Source organism: Paroedura picta, chromosome 3 (assembly GCF_049243985.1).
Source record: "Paroedura picta isolate Pp20150507F chromosome 3, Ppicta_v3.0, whole genome shotgun sequence".
NCBI lineage: Eukaryota > Metazoa > Chordata > Lepidosauria > Squamata > Gekkonidae > Paroedura > Paroedura picta.
Window position 1 is genome coordinate 85,865,915 of NC_135371.1, and position 16,679 is coordinate 85,882,593.

At 42.0% G+C, this 16,679-nt stretch overlaps 1 protein-coding gene across 10 annotated transcripts in view; it reads left to right on the forward strand.

Annotated features, from left to right (window-relative positions):
* RASGEF1C (RasGEF domain family member 1C) overlaps nucleotides 1-16,679 on the forward strand; it is a 148,941-nt gene that overhangs the window by 76,505 nt on the left and 55,757 nt on the right. For 9 of the 10 annotated variants that reach the window (XR_013229230.1, XR_013229229.1, XM_077326698.1 and 6 more), the window contains 3 exons: nucleotides 6,533-6,718; nucleotides 10,717-10,839; nucleotides 14,227-14,364. Coding sequence is in view for 8 of the 10 variants with exons in the window: in XM_077326698.1 (XP_077182813.1) it covers nucleotides 6,533-6,718; nucleotides 10,717-10,839; nucleotides 14,227-14,364 (447 nt within the window). In the remaining 2 variants the exon portion in view is untranslated. The remainder of the gene's footprint in view (nucleotides 1-6,532; nucleotides 6,719-10,716; nucleotides 10,840-14,226; nucleotides 14,365-16,679) is intronic. The other variant, XM_077326696.1, reaches the window with a different exon arrangement.

Consider the following 16,679-nt stretch of genomic DNA (forward strand, 5'->3'; position numbering starts at 1 on the left):
TGTGCATACCGCTGGTTTATATGTTACATATGATAAAATGATCTCACAATAGATACTGCTTACTTCAAGTATTAGCAATAGGCCATTAGAGACAGCAGATGTATGATAATTTAAATAAAAATATTAAATTAAATACAATGTATATGAAACAGGAAAAGAATAAAAAGTGTAGATATGACTATAGATGATTTTGTTGTAACAAGTAAAAAACCAAAAAACCTAGTCATACCAAGTTCTAGTAGGATTTAATTGTCTAAATTGTTTGTGTTTACCTATCCTTCTAGGCATTTTTCTTTAACATCTGTGCATTTTACTCAGATAAAGTGTTAACACATCTGTATGTCATTAGTTGGGGGAAATTATCAACATGCACAACGTGTTCAAAAAGAACATTTTCAAATCAATTAAAAGATAGACCATTTTCCCATGAGGAGTGCACTAACCTTGTAATAAACATATTTACAAATGTGTTGCATCTTGCAACTCTTAATAAACTGTGGTGTGGTATATGCCATGGTGGCTTTGGAACAAAGGGTTCTTACATGCTGCACATCAGGTAGCCTTGGGAATTACTAAAATGAGATAATGTTACATTGACTATTTAAGTTGCCCTGAATTCCTGAGATAGAGTTTAACATGAATTAGATATGTCAAATGTACCACAGAAAAAGCAAAAGGAGGAGGAGGAGGAGTTGGTTCTTATATGCTGCTTTTCCCTACCCGAAGGAGGCTCAAAGTGGCATACAGTCACCTTCCAATTCCTCTCCCCACAACAGACACCCTGTGAGGTGGGTGAGGCTGAGAGAGCCCTGATATCACTGCTCGGTCAGAACAGTTTTATCAGTGCTGTGGCAAGCTCAAGGTCACCCAGCTGGTTGCATGTGGGGGAGCGCAGAATTGAACCTGTCATGCCAGATTAGAAGTCCGCACTCCTAACCACTACACCGAACTGGCTCTCAACAGATCAACAGCTCCATAATAAATAGGGGTATAACTGAAGGATGATGGTTTTCCTAAGGTCACCAAATGAGTTCCTGGGGTTTTCCTGCTCAGAGTTCATTTGCTTAACCACTGTGCTATACTAAGCCACTTAGGCTGTATGGCCTGTTATTTTGTAACCCCCTACGGTCATTTCAAGAGCTGGCAAAAAAAGTAAATGCCTGCAGAGATACAAACAACTCCTATTGACATTGAATGAAAGCAAATGGTGTCTAAGTTTCATGCACATTCAACATTAATGTTGATTCTATGCCCCCTCAGTTGGTCAATCAATTGGAAATAGCTGCCTTTGAACAAGTAGTGGTTTCTTTTGGGTACAGATATATGCCAACAACTCCAGGCAAAATCCACACATTTGCTAAGCATGCTTTTCAATTTAGATTAAAAATTCAGAAGTGACTTCAAGAATGGGTCACTTTGGTTTATCTTTCAAAAGAAATGTAAAGATGCATTATATATAAAAGTAAAAGTATTCCCTGTGCAAGCACTGAGTCATGTCTGACCCAAGGGGTGACACCCTCCAGCGTTTGCCAGTCCCTTCCCCAGTCATTACCGTTTACCCCCCAGCAAGCTGGGTACTCATTTTACCGACCTCAGAAGGATGGAAGGCCAAGTCAACCTTGAGCCGGCTGCTGGGATCAAACTCCCAACCTCATGGACAGACAGCTTCAGACAGCATTTCTGCCGCTTACCACTCTGCACCACAAGAGGCTCTCTTGTATATAATTTTTTTTGCCAATATCTAGGAACCTTCTGTTCAAGTATGTTTCCATTAGCTAATGCAAATGGGGGGAAGAACTGCAAAAAATAAACTGTGAAACGGGATTCTTTCATATATCACTTTTGAGAGTATATGTTGTTTTTTTAAGAAAACCCTTCTGGCTATGATAGTTCCACATTGTGAGCTTTATCCTTCAGTTTATCCAAACATGTACACTACTGATTATTACTGCCATGGAAACAAAACATCAAGATGGTGGGGAAAGCTGAAAATAGCAAATGGAATTTGGCCATCTTTATGAAACACAGTTGACCAACAGCAGCAATTATTTGAATCGGGAGGGATTCTTATTTAACAGGCATATTGCACTCCCTTTGAAGAAAACTTCCTGCTGTGGCTTCTGTCCTTCTCAGAGCAACACAGATTCAATTACTGTTAACAAATATTTTTCCTTTGAAATTAAGAACAAGCTCCCATAGAGTCTATTTTGGTTTTAATAAGAAGGTTTTGTTGGGGCTGATGATCCACATGTCAGCCAGTACTGGCAATATCTGTGTAGCTTCTTTGTAAAGGGATGTAAACATGTTCTGGTACCAACTGGCATGTATTTTGATTTGTGGCCTCCTGGACATATGGTTGAACCCACATGTGCCCCCCCCCCATTTCTTATGACAAATGGCTGGAGAGACATGAGACAGAACAAAGCCATGGAATGAAAAACAAATGGGACACTAAGATATTGTTTAATCTGTTTAATACTTTTATTAATGTTATTGTTTTTACCAGAAGCTTCTATTGCAATTGTTGTGCACCACCCTGAGACTAACCAGAGTCAACCAATCAGTCTGTTTTTGTGGATAATGCCTGAATTTTGAGAATGTTTGGGTCCAATGTATTGACTTCCTCATGCAAGTTAAATCCTGTTTTTCTATAGTCAGACTTGTGATATGACACATGTTAGTCACTGGTCAAAATTTCAGGGAATAGTGGAGTCACTGTTGTTTGCTAAATGTCACTTCAGAGTCTCTGAATGGCCATTCCATTGTATAATCTTACTTCTCCTCCGCAATGAAAAGCAAGTGTCAACATTATGTTGATTGTAACTTTATGTTCCTTTTAAGCTCTGTGCCACTGAATTGATAGGAGCTACACAAAAAGAAAGTGTGGGAGAAAATATGGAATTTTTTTCTTTCTACTCTTCTCAACCTTTAGAAAATCAACTGTCAAGCCCTTTTCTAACTTTTGCTATTCTTACTATACCTATGTATTGCCATTAGAACTTGACCTAAGGACCCAGATGGACCCAGACAAAGTATGACCTCCTGGCAGTCATAGACTGAATTTAGATACAATAGAAAAACTTGCCATGAATGATGATGTAAGCAACAGCAATGATAAAGTGCTGGACTGGTGGCTGCTGGTGCCACAAGTGACAGCCTACTTCAGGTTTCATAGGAGGCTGGTTAGTGCTGTAACTACACTGTCATCCTGGAAGCTGAGCCCTGTTATGGGAAGGTCCTCCCCACTCTATAACAAGTCCAAGGAACTGGTCCTTCAGCAAGTTTTTTGTTTTTTAATTCCTCACTTGGATCCTTCCACCACAATTTCAGGTTTCTGCTTGTTTGTGAAATCCTTAAATAGCTGCTAATATATTTCCATTAATTTTTTGTTGTTTTAAATGTACAGCTTGCAGAGTAAGACATTATTTGTGTTCTTTGACAGAAGGTGAGTGGGGTGTGAGAAAGAACCTGGTTTAGCAAAGTTTCTCAACTGATTCACACCCAGACTTAAAATAGAAACCCGGGCTCCCAAGCAAACTTCCAGACTATATAGTATCAACCACTTTACCTACAAGTAACAGCTGAAACTTTGGCTTTTTAGTTACAAAGAAGACAAACATATTGTCATTTCAGTCCTGAAATATTTCAGACCTCAGGGAATTCACAACAATCAGAACTCAGCAACTTCCTAACATTTAGAACATATCTAAAGGACTATCTTCTGCATAGAGTTTTCTCCTACCTGTATGAAGATATTTGTAAGAGAATAGAGGTCTAGGGTAGAACAATTTTTAGTAAAGCCAATTTGTTCGGGACCTATTAGGTCATTTGAAGTCGCCCAATGTAGTAGCTTAAGTTCTAGATGTTTGGCGTACATTTTACGGGTGATAGAAGGCTAATAGGACGATAATTTTCTGGAGAGCTAGAACCAACATTTTTGTAAATAGGCACAATGACTGAGTTAAGCCAGGATTCAGAGAATATTCCTGATTGGTCGATAGCTGTAAAAAGGGTACCCAAACTAGATAAACTGCCAATCCCACTTCTTCTATATGCTGATGATACAGTCTTGATTTCCTATTCCAGAATTGGTCTGAAAAGATATCTGAATGCTTTTTATGAATATTGCCAACTTAATGACCTATCAATTAACTTTGAAAAAACCAAAGTGATGGTCTTTGCACAGAAGTGGTCCCCCTTAAACTGGCGTATTGGTGGTCATCAAATTGAGCAGGTCAAATGGTTCAAATATTTAGGAATCACCTTCCAACATAACTTGCACTGGACCAAACATAGAAATAGGATTATTTTGCAGGCTAAATGTTCCACTACCCATTTAAAATGTTTTTCCTTCTTTAAAGGTAATCAGTTTGTCCCAGCTGCCTGTTGTGTGTTTGACTCAAAAATTCTTCCCCAAATTTTATCTGTGGATCTCAGCTTTTAACAAAAACTTGGGAAGGCTATAGTCTGCCTTTTTCCGGCAGATTTGGGGAACTCCAAATTGTGTCCCTTACTCCTCCTTACGTCTCGAAATCAGCCATAATCTTCTCAAAACTAAGGCCTGGATTTCAAATATTGGCTAAAACTGCATTTTAGGGTTCGATCAGATAGTCTATTGGCCTGTTTATTGAGAGACTCTTTTAAATTTAAATGATTCTCTACCATCCTGACTACACTCCAACAAACTGGCATTGACTACGATTACATCTTATCTCTGAATGAATCTTCCATTATGCGCCAAAATTAAACAAAGGTTCCTTGATCAGGAATTCCAAAAAGTCCATCCTACTGTTCCGGCAATTTGCTCTCCCCGTGTTCTTGGTCTCCAAGTGAAGCATGGGATAATGCCGGCTTATTTCTATAACTTGGCAAATCCCCTTTATCGCAGAGCGTTTTCCCTTGCTCAGCTCAACGCCTTTCCATCCAAAGTATTACAAGGGAGATTTGCCAAGATTCCTTTCGAAAATAGACTATGTCCCTGTGAATTAAACACTCCTGACACCATGCAACATATCTTACTGGATTGTCCCTTGTTTATTGTCCAGCGAAGGCGTATTACACCTTTTATATCAAAATAGAGAAACTATTCAAAAGACCTGATCTGCCTATTTTTATTGAGTGATAAGGATGCTAATGTCACTTTTATTATGCCTGAATTTTTGTCTTCAGTTTTTAAACTTAAACTGATTGATGTGTCCTGACTATCTCTGTTCATTTTGCTAATCTGCTTTATGCCAATAAAGGTATTGTGTGTGTGTGTGACTATCTTTTGCATATCCTCATGAATCCCCTATAGCAGTGATCCCCAACCTTTCTGTGGTCGGGGACTGCCTCCGGGGGTGAGAGAGAGCTGATGGAGCAGGCGCCGCACATTCGCGGTAGCTGCGCGCAAATGTGCATGTGCAGTTGCCACGCATGCGTGTTTTTGCCAGCAGGGGGCACTAACATGCACGCACAGAGTTGCCACGCATGCACGTTTTTGCCAGCAGGGGCGGAAACACGCATGCGCAGCAGCTCCGCGCATGCACGTTTGCGTTACCGCCGTGCTGGCAGCCGCACCTGCCTCTTCTCCTCCCACTCGCAGCGAGAAACTAGCTGGGCCGCAAACGAAGCGGCCGCTACGCTCGCGGCCTGGCGAGCTTCTCACTGGGGGCTGCTGGCGGCCCAGTACTGGGCCAACGGACCAGGGGTTGATGACCCCCGCCCTATAGTATTAAGGATAGTACGTTCTGGTTGCTCCCTGATTAAAAGTTGGCCCCCAAGTATCAATGAAAACCTGTGGTTTTATGAGGTTGTTTCTAGCTTATGGAATGGGTTACCCAACGATATGAGGGGAAGTAGGATTGCCAGTATCCAGGTAGATCCTTGAGTTCTCTGGGGATTTCATCTGATCTCTAGACCACAGAGATCAGTTCCCCAAAGAAAATGGCTGCTGGGGGGGCAGATTCTCCAGCCTCAAATCCCCACTGAGTTCCCTTCCCAAACAACACACTCCTAAGGATCCATCCCCAAATCATCTGGAATTTTCCAACCTGGAGTTGGTAACTTTAGAAGGGAATGGTGAAAGCTTCAGGAGGCTCTTTCTGTTTACACTGACAATGTAATCTTTTTTTTTTTTTTGCGTCTTATGTTTTATTAGATTGGCAACGAATTTGGGGGTTCTATCATGATATGATGCTTTAATTACATATTATAAGCCACCTTGAGCCATGGGGGAAGACAGGATAGAAATTATTTAATTAGTTTTTTTTAATGTCATATAAATAACAAGAGTACAAAAATTTGAAAATATGTCTGTGTTGGGATACCTATCAAGAAGGGAAGGGGTTTTCTTCATAGACATATTTTAAACCTGAAAAGCAAATTCCAACAGAAGACATGAAAAAAGGACCAAATCTCCTGCCAAACTTATCATCTCAGGCTTTTTTTGCTTCATTAAGTTTCTGGCAACATTTCCGTTTATGGCTATAGCTTTGATTTAACTTGTCTCCTCATGTTAATATGTTGTTCATCTGTCTTTCCTGTACTGCAGGAAGGCATGCCCCAAACGCTGAGCTCTACCAACATGTTTACTCCCTGTGGCTTCAGCCCTCACAATCTCCATCCATCCAAAGAAGATGATGAAGGAGGGCTGATCTTTCAAGATGGAAACCTTACCTCAGCCTCTCTCGATGCTTTGATCCAGCATCTTATACCTACAGCTGAGTACTACCCTGAGGTAAGGACTTTGTTATTGTAAACTACTGCTTAATTTTGATAAATTGGCTCATTGCTTCATGCAAACTGTGTCCCCCCGTCCCCCCCCCCCCGTATTTTAAACTAACTTTAAAATAACATGAGGTTAAAAGGGTATGCAACACTGATCTGCACCTGAGAGAGTGTCCTACTTGTGATTCTGCTGCATTAGAAGATGATCACAGGACACAAAGTTCTGGTTCCTGGTGATTTAGCCTTAGTTGGGCTATTTTTAAAATAGGGCCACATTCTTAGCTGGCCTAAAGTTTGACAGAAGAGACACACTGTCAAGATGGAACAAGCAATAAAGTAGTTGATCTTCAACAGCTGTTCACATTCTTCTGAGTGGGAGCTGTTCTTTTGCAGAAAAGAGAATCTCAATCTGTGACAGGACATAATTTGTCAGGATATAGCAAACATAGGAATCTTAAAAAGAGACCATACGAATGGCCAAGGGCTGCTCTGCATAGGCTGCTCTTGAAGACAATTTGGAGAATTCAGTTAGTGTTGAATGCAGCTGCTTTGTTGTTGACAGAAACTGGCGCGTTACTGTGATCCTGAAATGTTGTTTCAGAGTTCAATTAAAGGTGTTGGTTTTGACCTTTCAAGCTATTAATGGCCAAGAGCCAGTAAACCTTTGACAGCCTCCTCAGCAGAAGCCTTCAAGAGCACTGTACTCATCACAGCAGGGGCTGTTGGTAGCTTCAATGCCATATGTGTATGTATTAAATGCTATCAAGTCACTTCTAACTTATGGCTACCCTACGAATTAATGACCTCCAGTATCTCCCCTAGTTTAGCGGTCCCCAACCTTCTCCTGGTCGGGGACCGCCTCCGGGGGTGGGGGAGAGCCAGCGGCCCGGCTGCCGCAGTTGCTCATAAACGCGCATGCCCAATTGCTGCGCATGCGCGTTTTGGCCACCAGGTGGCACTAACACGCATGCGCAGGGTTGCCATGCATGCACGTTTTGGCCACCAGGGGGCGCAAACGCGCATGCGCGGCAGTTCCGTGCGTGCGCGTTTGCGTAGCTGCCGCGCTGGCTGCCGCGCCTGCCATGCCGGCTGCCGCGCCGGCCTCTTTCCCGCCCTCTCGCTGCAGGGGGGGGAGGCAGGCGCGGCTGCTGGCGGCCCGGTATGACAGCCTTTGCGGCCCGGGGGTTGGGGACCCCTGCCCTAGTTAACCATCTTGCTTCGGTCTTGCAAACTGAGGGTCATGCTGTTTATGGAGTTAAATTTTCACTTCTTGGGTTTTCTTCATTTCCTGCTGCCAGGAAGGAAGCTTGGGACAGATTTATTTTAACATAAATGTATGTCAACAAGAGCCCACTTCATACTTTAGGTATAGATGGTATCTACCTTTTGCCAAGCTTTATCACAATGACTGAGATGAAGCCAAAGGAAGGGTATACAAATCTTGTATTCCAAGAGCAGCCTGACAAAAAGCAGAGGGGAAATGTTCTTAATATTGCTAGTACTTGCTTCCTAACACTGCAGTTGAATTCACAGTTAAGGGTTCTTAAATTCCACTTACTACAGTTACTCTTACATATGTATAACAAGGTTCAATTACAGCCAGTCTTCAATTGGCTCTTGTTGTCACATCTAGCTGGCAAAAAATGTGTCATAAGTGAGCTGCTGTAACCCTCAGTTCTAAACACTTTTGCCTGGAAATGTCACTGATTTCCAAAAAACATATTTTAAAGAGAGGGAGACTTCAGCCTTAATCCATGGAAACCATAGTTATTTTTTTGAAAGCAACAGGTGCAGTGAGGTAGATACACTCTCCAAGTTAATGCTGCAGAGCCAGTAAATGCAAAGACACATGACATTTCCTTCTGGGCCATGTTGTTAGGTGCGAAGTCGTATCCAACCCATTGCGATCCCATGGACAATGATCCTCCAGGCCTTCCTGTCCTCTACCATTCTCTGGAGTCCATTTAGGTTTGCACTGACTGTTTCAGTGACTCCATCCAGCCACCTCATTCTCTGTCCCCTTTTTCTTTTGCCCTCGATCGCTCCCAGCATTAGGCTCTTCTCCAGGGAGTCCTTCCTTCTCATGAGGTGGCCAAAGTATTTGAGTTTCACCTTCTGGCCCATACGTACTGTAAATTCTTTTCTCTGTGAATGAAACAAGCAAAAAGAATAATCCAATAGTTCCATGGATATGTCAAAATGTTCTAATCTGTTCATGCATCTGATGGTTATGAAGCCAAAGAGTATTCTTTATTTCATGGTTTTTTTTTTTGCATGCTAGGTGTTAAAATGATCATAGTTGTCCATGTTACAGTGTTTTAGTCATTTTGCTCTGATGCAGTTCCATTGGCAGCAGTATCCTGGACTTATCCTCATGGGTGTAATTCAGCAAGAATTATTCAGTTTACTATTTGTATTTGTATTTATACTGATGGATGTGTGACATGTACCTCAATAGTGGAAGTGTTCATGTAAGGGGTTTTGCCTGAGGGCAACAGACTGGGGCAACAGACTGAAACCCCCTCTCCTCCCTTCTGTACACACTAATTATCCCTGGATGGATTGGGTGTGGTAACCCATTGCCATCACCTCTGGTTGCTTGTGGAGTGATCACCCTAAATGAAACTGGAGCCTTCTTTTCTCTCCCCCTTATCCCTAGCAACAATTCCTTCACTATGAGGAGAGCACTGCCTTCGCTAGTAAGCACATCTGAGATACTAAGAACTCCAGCAAAGTTCTGAAACTATTATTGGTGGTATGAAGAGCCAGCTTGGTGTAGTGGTTAGGAGTACTGACTTCTAATCTGGTGAGCTGGGTTTGACTCCCCACTCCTCCTCCACATGCAACCAGCTGGGTGACCTTGGGCTTGCCACCGTACTGATAAAACTGTTCTGACTGAGCAGGAATATCAGGGCTCTCTCAGACTCACCCACCTCACAGGGTGTCTGTTGTGGGGAGAGGAAAGGGAAGGCAACTGTAAGCCATTTTGAGACTCCTTCGGGTATAGAAAAGACGCATATAAGAAACAACTTTTCTTCTTCATCATCTAGTCACAGCTGACTTATGCTGACCCCTAGAGAGGTTTTCAGGGCAAGAGACAGCCAGAGGTGGTTTCCCATTGCCTCTCTCCACGTCACGACCCTGGTATTCCTTTGAGACCTTCCATCCAAATTGCTAACCTGGGCTGAGAACTGGGTTAAAATGGATATTAGATCATCCAGCTTCTGAAATCTGGTGGAAACTGGCTAGCCTCGGTATCGAAGTCAGGGTGAAATTTTCATTAAGTGGCTACAGTCAAGACTGAAGAAAGTAGAAGGTTCAAAATGTAATTAATGAAAGTTAGTTAAAAAGCAATGGAAAGCTCACCTCCATAATCAGGACAAAAGTGATTAGGATTTGCCCAAAGAGTAGCGCAAGGCAATGGAAAGCTCTGTGAAGATGCTCAGAGGCACAGATTGGCTGGTTGGCTTGCAAGGGCAGAGTGAGGGAGAAGCAGCTCTGCACTTGCACTCAGCAGCAGGAAAACCATGGCGTTTGGTTAGAACATTAGACAATACAGGATAACCACAGAAATGCCCCAGAACAAATAAAAGGAAACGATCCCTTATTCACTGACTTGGCTTCACAACCTGGGATGATTCTGACAGGAAAAGAAGGATTAACCCCTCTTCCAGTGTGGGAATCACCATTAAGCGCATGACTGTGAGTCAAATGCCAAGGAGGCTGCTCTGAACATCTGAAAAGCTCATTCAATGAAGGAAATGATCCAGTGGGTCAGGAAAGTCCATGCATTGGAGGAAATAGCCTAATGAATCAGTAGAGTCTGTGGGCCTTGAGATGCATTGCAGCCTCATAGAAAGTGATGCCTACTTTACTGATGGTTATTTGGTGCAAGTGTAATCTCCTTTCTCTGTCAGCAGTGGGCTAGCTAGAAAGTTCCTTTCAGAAATGATGTGGCCTGTTTCCTGCTCTTGTCATCCACTAAGCTTGCCTCTCTCTCTTTCCCAGAAGGCCTATATCTTTACATTCCTGCTCAGCTCACGACTCTTCATTGAACCTCACGAACTTCTCTCGCGCGTTTGCCACAAGTGCATTGAGCAGCAGCAGCTGGATGAACCAGTGCTGGATAAGGTTGGTCACATTGACAGCATGAAGGGTGTCGTCCTGTCTGCAGGGATCTGACAGTGCTAGAATGGATTTGAGAAGGCTTCTGATTTGACTCCCAGCAGTTCTTCCCTTTTGATTCCTTGTCATCTGTGTGCATACACACGGGGGGGGGGGTGCTGATGCTGAGCATTTGGCACAGTCACATTCTAAAAGAACAGTCATTGCCCCAGAGCAAAGCTTTAGGCAAAGCGTGTGGCAGTCAGTTCAGATCCCCTTCTCCTTTTCACTTCTAGCCTGTCTCAGTCTTCCTCCAAGATTTCCTTGTAATTCCTTTCAAGGCTTTGCAGAAGTCTGCAAGGTGCCAGGATTTAAACCACGCACTGTCAAGAGCAGATGTCAGTGCAGCAGCGTGTCTTTCGGTTTTGTTTAATGCATCTCCCCTTTTGCCTTGGGTACTGCTTTGAACTGTTCTAGTTATCATCGTCAACTCCCAGTAGCAGAATGAAGTTGCCCATTAGTCTTCCATGCCTGTGCTGAATAATATTTGTAAAGGTGTGCACCATGATCTGTCTCACCCAACACCTTAGACAAAAATACATCTAGATATATGGCACAACTTTATATAGCCCAATGAGTTGGTGCTGTGTTTAATTTATGACTGTCTAACAAGATCCCATTGTTCTTGCCACTTTTGCTCACCCCATTGCAGCTTAAGAGATGCTGCTGTAGCTTTCAGTAATACCTACATACACACCCCGCTCCACACCAAGTTGTGTTATGTAGGACATAGCACACACTTTGTCAGTTACTTCAGGTACCAATGGAGTGTCTTTTTTTGAAAATGCAGCTGCAAACACATTTTGAGAACTGGGTTAAAATGGATATTAGATCATCCACTGTCCCTGTGATGGTTAGAATGTCAACAGCACATTCCTCATATCTTTTTATTCCTCTTTATGCAAGTGGCCATACAGGAAGAAAGAAGATTCTGTATCTCATCTGACAATACCCATCATTGAAAATTAAGATTGGAATTAAGTGATAATTTACTGAGTGAAAAACAGCCTATGTTTACACTCAGCAAGGTACTAAACTCACATAAAATTCATTAGTTCAGCTGCTGTTTACTAAGCTAAGGAAGACACTGTCACATATTTGGATGTTTTCATTAGTAAGCTGCTAGAACATAAATGTGTTCACTACATTATTGATTTTGAGCGCAGGGCTCCTGAAGGACGTGTATGAACCCAGGACTGATTCTGACTTACTTTGTTTTTTTCCAGTGTGGATCCTGCTGAATCTAGATTGATTTAAATTCAGTCTTCCTCTCCCCCCCCCCATTGAAACAGAAAAGTGTTCTGCACAAGGTTAGGGAGGCTCAGAAGGGGAGGGGAGAGCCAAGCCCAAACAGAGCCTCTTTCTTTCTTTCTTTCTTTCTTTCTTTCTTTCTTTCTTTCTTTCTTTCTTTCTTTCTTTCTTTCTTTCTTTCTTTCTTTCTTTCTTTCTTTCTTTCTTTCTTTCTTTCTTTCTTCCTTCCCTTCCCTTCCCTTCCCTTCCCTTCCCTTCCCTTCCCTTCCCTTCCCTTTTTTTCTTTTCTTTTCTTCTCTTTTCTTGAAGGGGGGAAAGAGGATTGAAGACAACAGAGGAGGGAGAAAAAAAACACAAGGCAAATCTCTACCCACAGAAGTTACTGCTTCTGCAGCTTCTGGGGAGAGAAAATTAGGATTTCCCCTTTAAGAAAAGCTTACAGCCTGGGCAGCCTTGGCCAATCAGGGCTTCTCTACCATGGCAAATGCAACACATGCTTTCTCAATCTGATTCTAAAAATATTGAGAGTTAAAACCACTCTTGGATATCGCAAGGAAAAGGTAGGGTGACTCTGGATCAATCCTGCTTGTTGCAGAGGGAAATTTTAAATTGCCCAAAATCAAAACAGAAATCGCATTCTGTGTAGATGGCAGGGACTGAATCAACCTGGGATTGGAATAAAAGCTCCATGCAGCTTACACCCAGATGACTAGTTAAGAGGGTTCTTGGATGCTCTACTCTGTGTACTTTCACTGGCAGAAGCAAAGTGAAGCAAAGTGTGGTCTTTTCTGTTTTAATACTTAAATTCTGAAACTCCCTCCCTACTAAGACTCACCTGGAGCCAAATTTCCAAGCTTTCAGGTGCCAGATGATAATTAACTTTCCCAGTGCTTTTTAGTAACCTGTATGGAAGTCTTTAGTAGGAGCCTCCTATTTCCCATCCTAAGACTGCCAGACTACACCTGTAGTCGAAATGCCCCACTGCTGATTAGCTGGCTGGTAGGGGAAACTGACCCTGAAAAAGAGGGAGATCCAGCTGACATGCAGCAACATGCGCAATGGGGAGAAGTGGTATAATAATAAAATTATAAATATATACATACATACATAAAATGCCTATGGAAGTGACATCATCATATTGGGGATGTTAGATGACACTCTTGCTATTGAGTAAAATCTCTATGGTAGAAGCCAAACTAACCATAGAGTTTTAGCCCAAAGAGCAGAACATAATTTCCATGTCACATGGTTAATGAGGTAGGCATGTCACTGCACATCAGCTGGGCCTCTTTCCCACACTGGGTAAGTTCTCCCATCACCTGCTGGTTGCCATGAGGGTCTTGGTAATCCTATCCTGTCCACTTTCCATCTGCTGAAGGTTTGGGTATTAGCAATGATGGTTTTGCTTTTCTAGGTTTTATGACTCTTGACCCATACCTTGCCACCTCCATCATGAGTACATTCTAGTACATAATACCTGATTCCAATATGTTTTCCCTTCAAAACTGTCTTCTTCAAAGTGTAATAAAGACATAGGAGGCAGGCAGCCTTCATTATACATGACCTGGCTTTGGAAGAAGGAAAGTGAAAGCACATGTGATGCATTTCCAATTCTTCTTCTCCCCAAGAATCTGTCTTTGGTTTGTGTATATATAATAGTGTAGGGACAGAAAAAGTAACAGGAGAGGAAGTGGAGAGTCCCCCACACATACCACACAAGAAATTTTATAGGTCTTCAATTACTTTCTTATAATCATCATAAACAGCGTGAAAATGGTACACTGAAACCAGCTGTTGAAAAAAAGGTAACGTGGTTATTTCAGTTTTGTTGGAAAAGGAGGAAACTTCTTTGCTTTCTTAGATGATGTGTTCTGTCCATAAGATAAAACAAGGAAACTTCCTGATCTCATCCAGTGTTTTGTTACATGAGAACCCTTTGAAAGGAATGGAGTTATTAGTGGTGCATGTTAAATTTAATGCATTATGTCAGCTGGTACTATATATATGCCACCATTGAATACTTGGCTTGAGGATAAAGTCACTACTGATGGTATGTGCTACCTGGCTGTTCTGAAGTTTTCATTTATCAATTTTGTTTTGCAGGTCCGAATCAGAAAATTTGGACCCAAAATTCTACAGTTATTGACAGAATGGACAGAAACATTTCCATATGACTTTCAAGAGGAGAGAATGATTGGCTGCTTGAAAGATATTATCCACCGGATAGCTCCATGTGATGAGGTGAGGGTAATGGCACTTACTTACATGGTAGTTCAAAGCAGAATTACACCTTTTAAAGTCTATTGAAGTCAACAAACTTAAAAGGGTTAATTCATAGAATTTCACAGGTAATATCAAATGATTTGTCCGTGAATAAGCACTCACAACTAGTCAGATGTTCCCAGGAAGATAATTTTTCAACAGTCTTGCTCCTGTTACCCAGAGTAATTAACATGTGGAATTCACTGCCACAGGAAATGGTGGCAGCTACAAGCATAAGCAGCATCAAGAGAGGATTGAATAAATATATGGAGCAGAAGTTCATGAGTGGCTATTAGCTGCAAGGTATTGATCAGTGCTTCCCAAATGTTTTCAGGCTGTTGCCCCCTTAGCTCCTAGGCAACATCCCTACTGTACCCCCACATACACCCCCACACACGATATACCTCTTTCCTGGTGTTAGGTCTACTGCAAATTCAAAACACAAAATTGCCTACTCTCCTTGTTTGGTTGTTGTGCAGCAGCCATACTTTAGTCTGGGGGAAAATTAATTATTTGTAAAAGTCACTTGTAAAGCCACTTACTGGGAAGAAAAATAAATAGGAAGGAGAAGATGGAGAGAGGGGGGAGAGAAGCAAGCAATGGGAAATCCCATGGTCAGGAGCAAGCAGGAGAAGGTGGAGACTTTGGGGAAGAATTGCCAACCCTGGATTAAGAAATTCCTGGAGATGTGGGCTGGAGCCTAGGGGGGACAAAGTTTGAGGAGGAGGAGAAGGAGCTCAGCAGGAATATGATCCCATCCAGCCCACCTGCTGAAGCTTTTGTTTTCTTCAGAAAGCTAAGGAGGGGTTATCCTGGTCAGCACTGCTATGGGAGACCACCAAGGAAATCCATGGGAGGTAGGTCATGACACCTTGGAACATCTCTCGCTAGGAAAATACAGCACAAAGAGTCAGACTGCTGCCCCCTACTGCCCTCAAATTCCACACTGCACTCTAGTGCCCCAAAATTCCTCCCCTCCCCTCTGGATCTTTCTACCACCCCTTTGGGGGGTATACCACCCACTTTGGGAACCCCTAGTATAGATGGAACACTATGTTTGGGGCAGTGATGCTCTGTATTCTTGATGCTTGGGGAGCAACAGTGGGAGGGCTTCTGAAGTCCTGCCCCTGGTGGTGGACCTCCTGGTGGCACCTGGATTTTGGCCACATTGTGACACAGAATGGTGGACTGGATGGGTCACTGGCCTGATCCAGCATGGCTTTTCTTATGTTCTTATGTGCAGTGTATTGATCCAAGCTTCAGAAAGTTGGTTGATAATTTTTCCAAATAATGAAAATTTTCCTCTATTAAAGGCAGGTGTTTAGTTTTCTGTTAATTCAATAGTCCTTATGCTTTTTTCCCGTCTGATGTCTGATTGGGAATATATGGCTTGGCTGGATTTCCTCAAAGTCAGGGGCAGTTTAGAAACCATACATTAAGAGCCATTTTGAACTTGGCCAAACAAGAAGTTGTTGGAACATGTAAATTGCTGGGCTCTGCATGATTATTGTCAATGCTATTCTACGCAGATTTTCCTCTTTCTAAACCAGTGGCCTTCAGTGAAGGGTGTAACTGTGTTTCGATTTAAGAGTTCTGTCTTAGGTGGATTAGTGTACTCTGCATGAAAAACTCCTGCCCAAGAATACACTAGTATATCCAAGTAGTCCAGCCTTCTTTAAAAGGGCTTTATCTCATACTTTTATCAAGGGAACAGGACTGTAGACTGTACCAATCTCTATGCTATGTATTATCTATTTTTGCATGTATTATCCTATTCTTACTCCATTGTTTTTACTTGTATAATTCCAGTATTACATTAGAAACCAACAGTATTTTCCAGGGTGTAAGCTTTCACGAGTCAAAGCTCACTTTGAATTTATATTGTACCTGTTCATGTTCTCTGTAAACCGCCCTGAGCTGCAAGGGGAGGATGGTATATAAATATAAAAAATATTTATATAAATATAATAAATATATGTCTGATGTTTTGTTTATAATAGTTGAAACTGTTTATAATAGTTGAAATCTTAGTCCTTTTGTATTGCTTATTATATTCTTCATGCTATTAGATTACATTGTTTTATACCATGCTATTCATCTTGAATCTCAGTGACAAAGGCAGACTATAAATTAAATATTTAAAGATTTTTAATGAAGAAATATTCCATGGCTGCATAGGCTTGGAAATCATGTTTTAGTGCTGTGAAATATCAGTTGGGATTTCAGAGGTGGTAAAAAGGAATGAAAAACGTTATCCTCTCTGAACTGTTGGATTATACCAGCCAGTGCCAGCA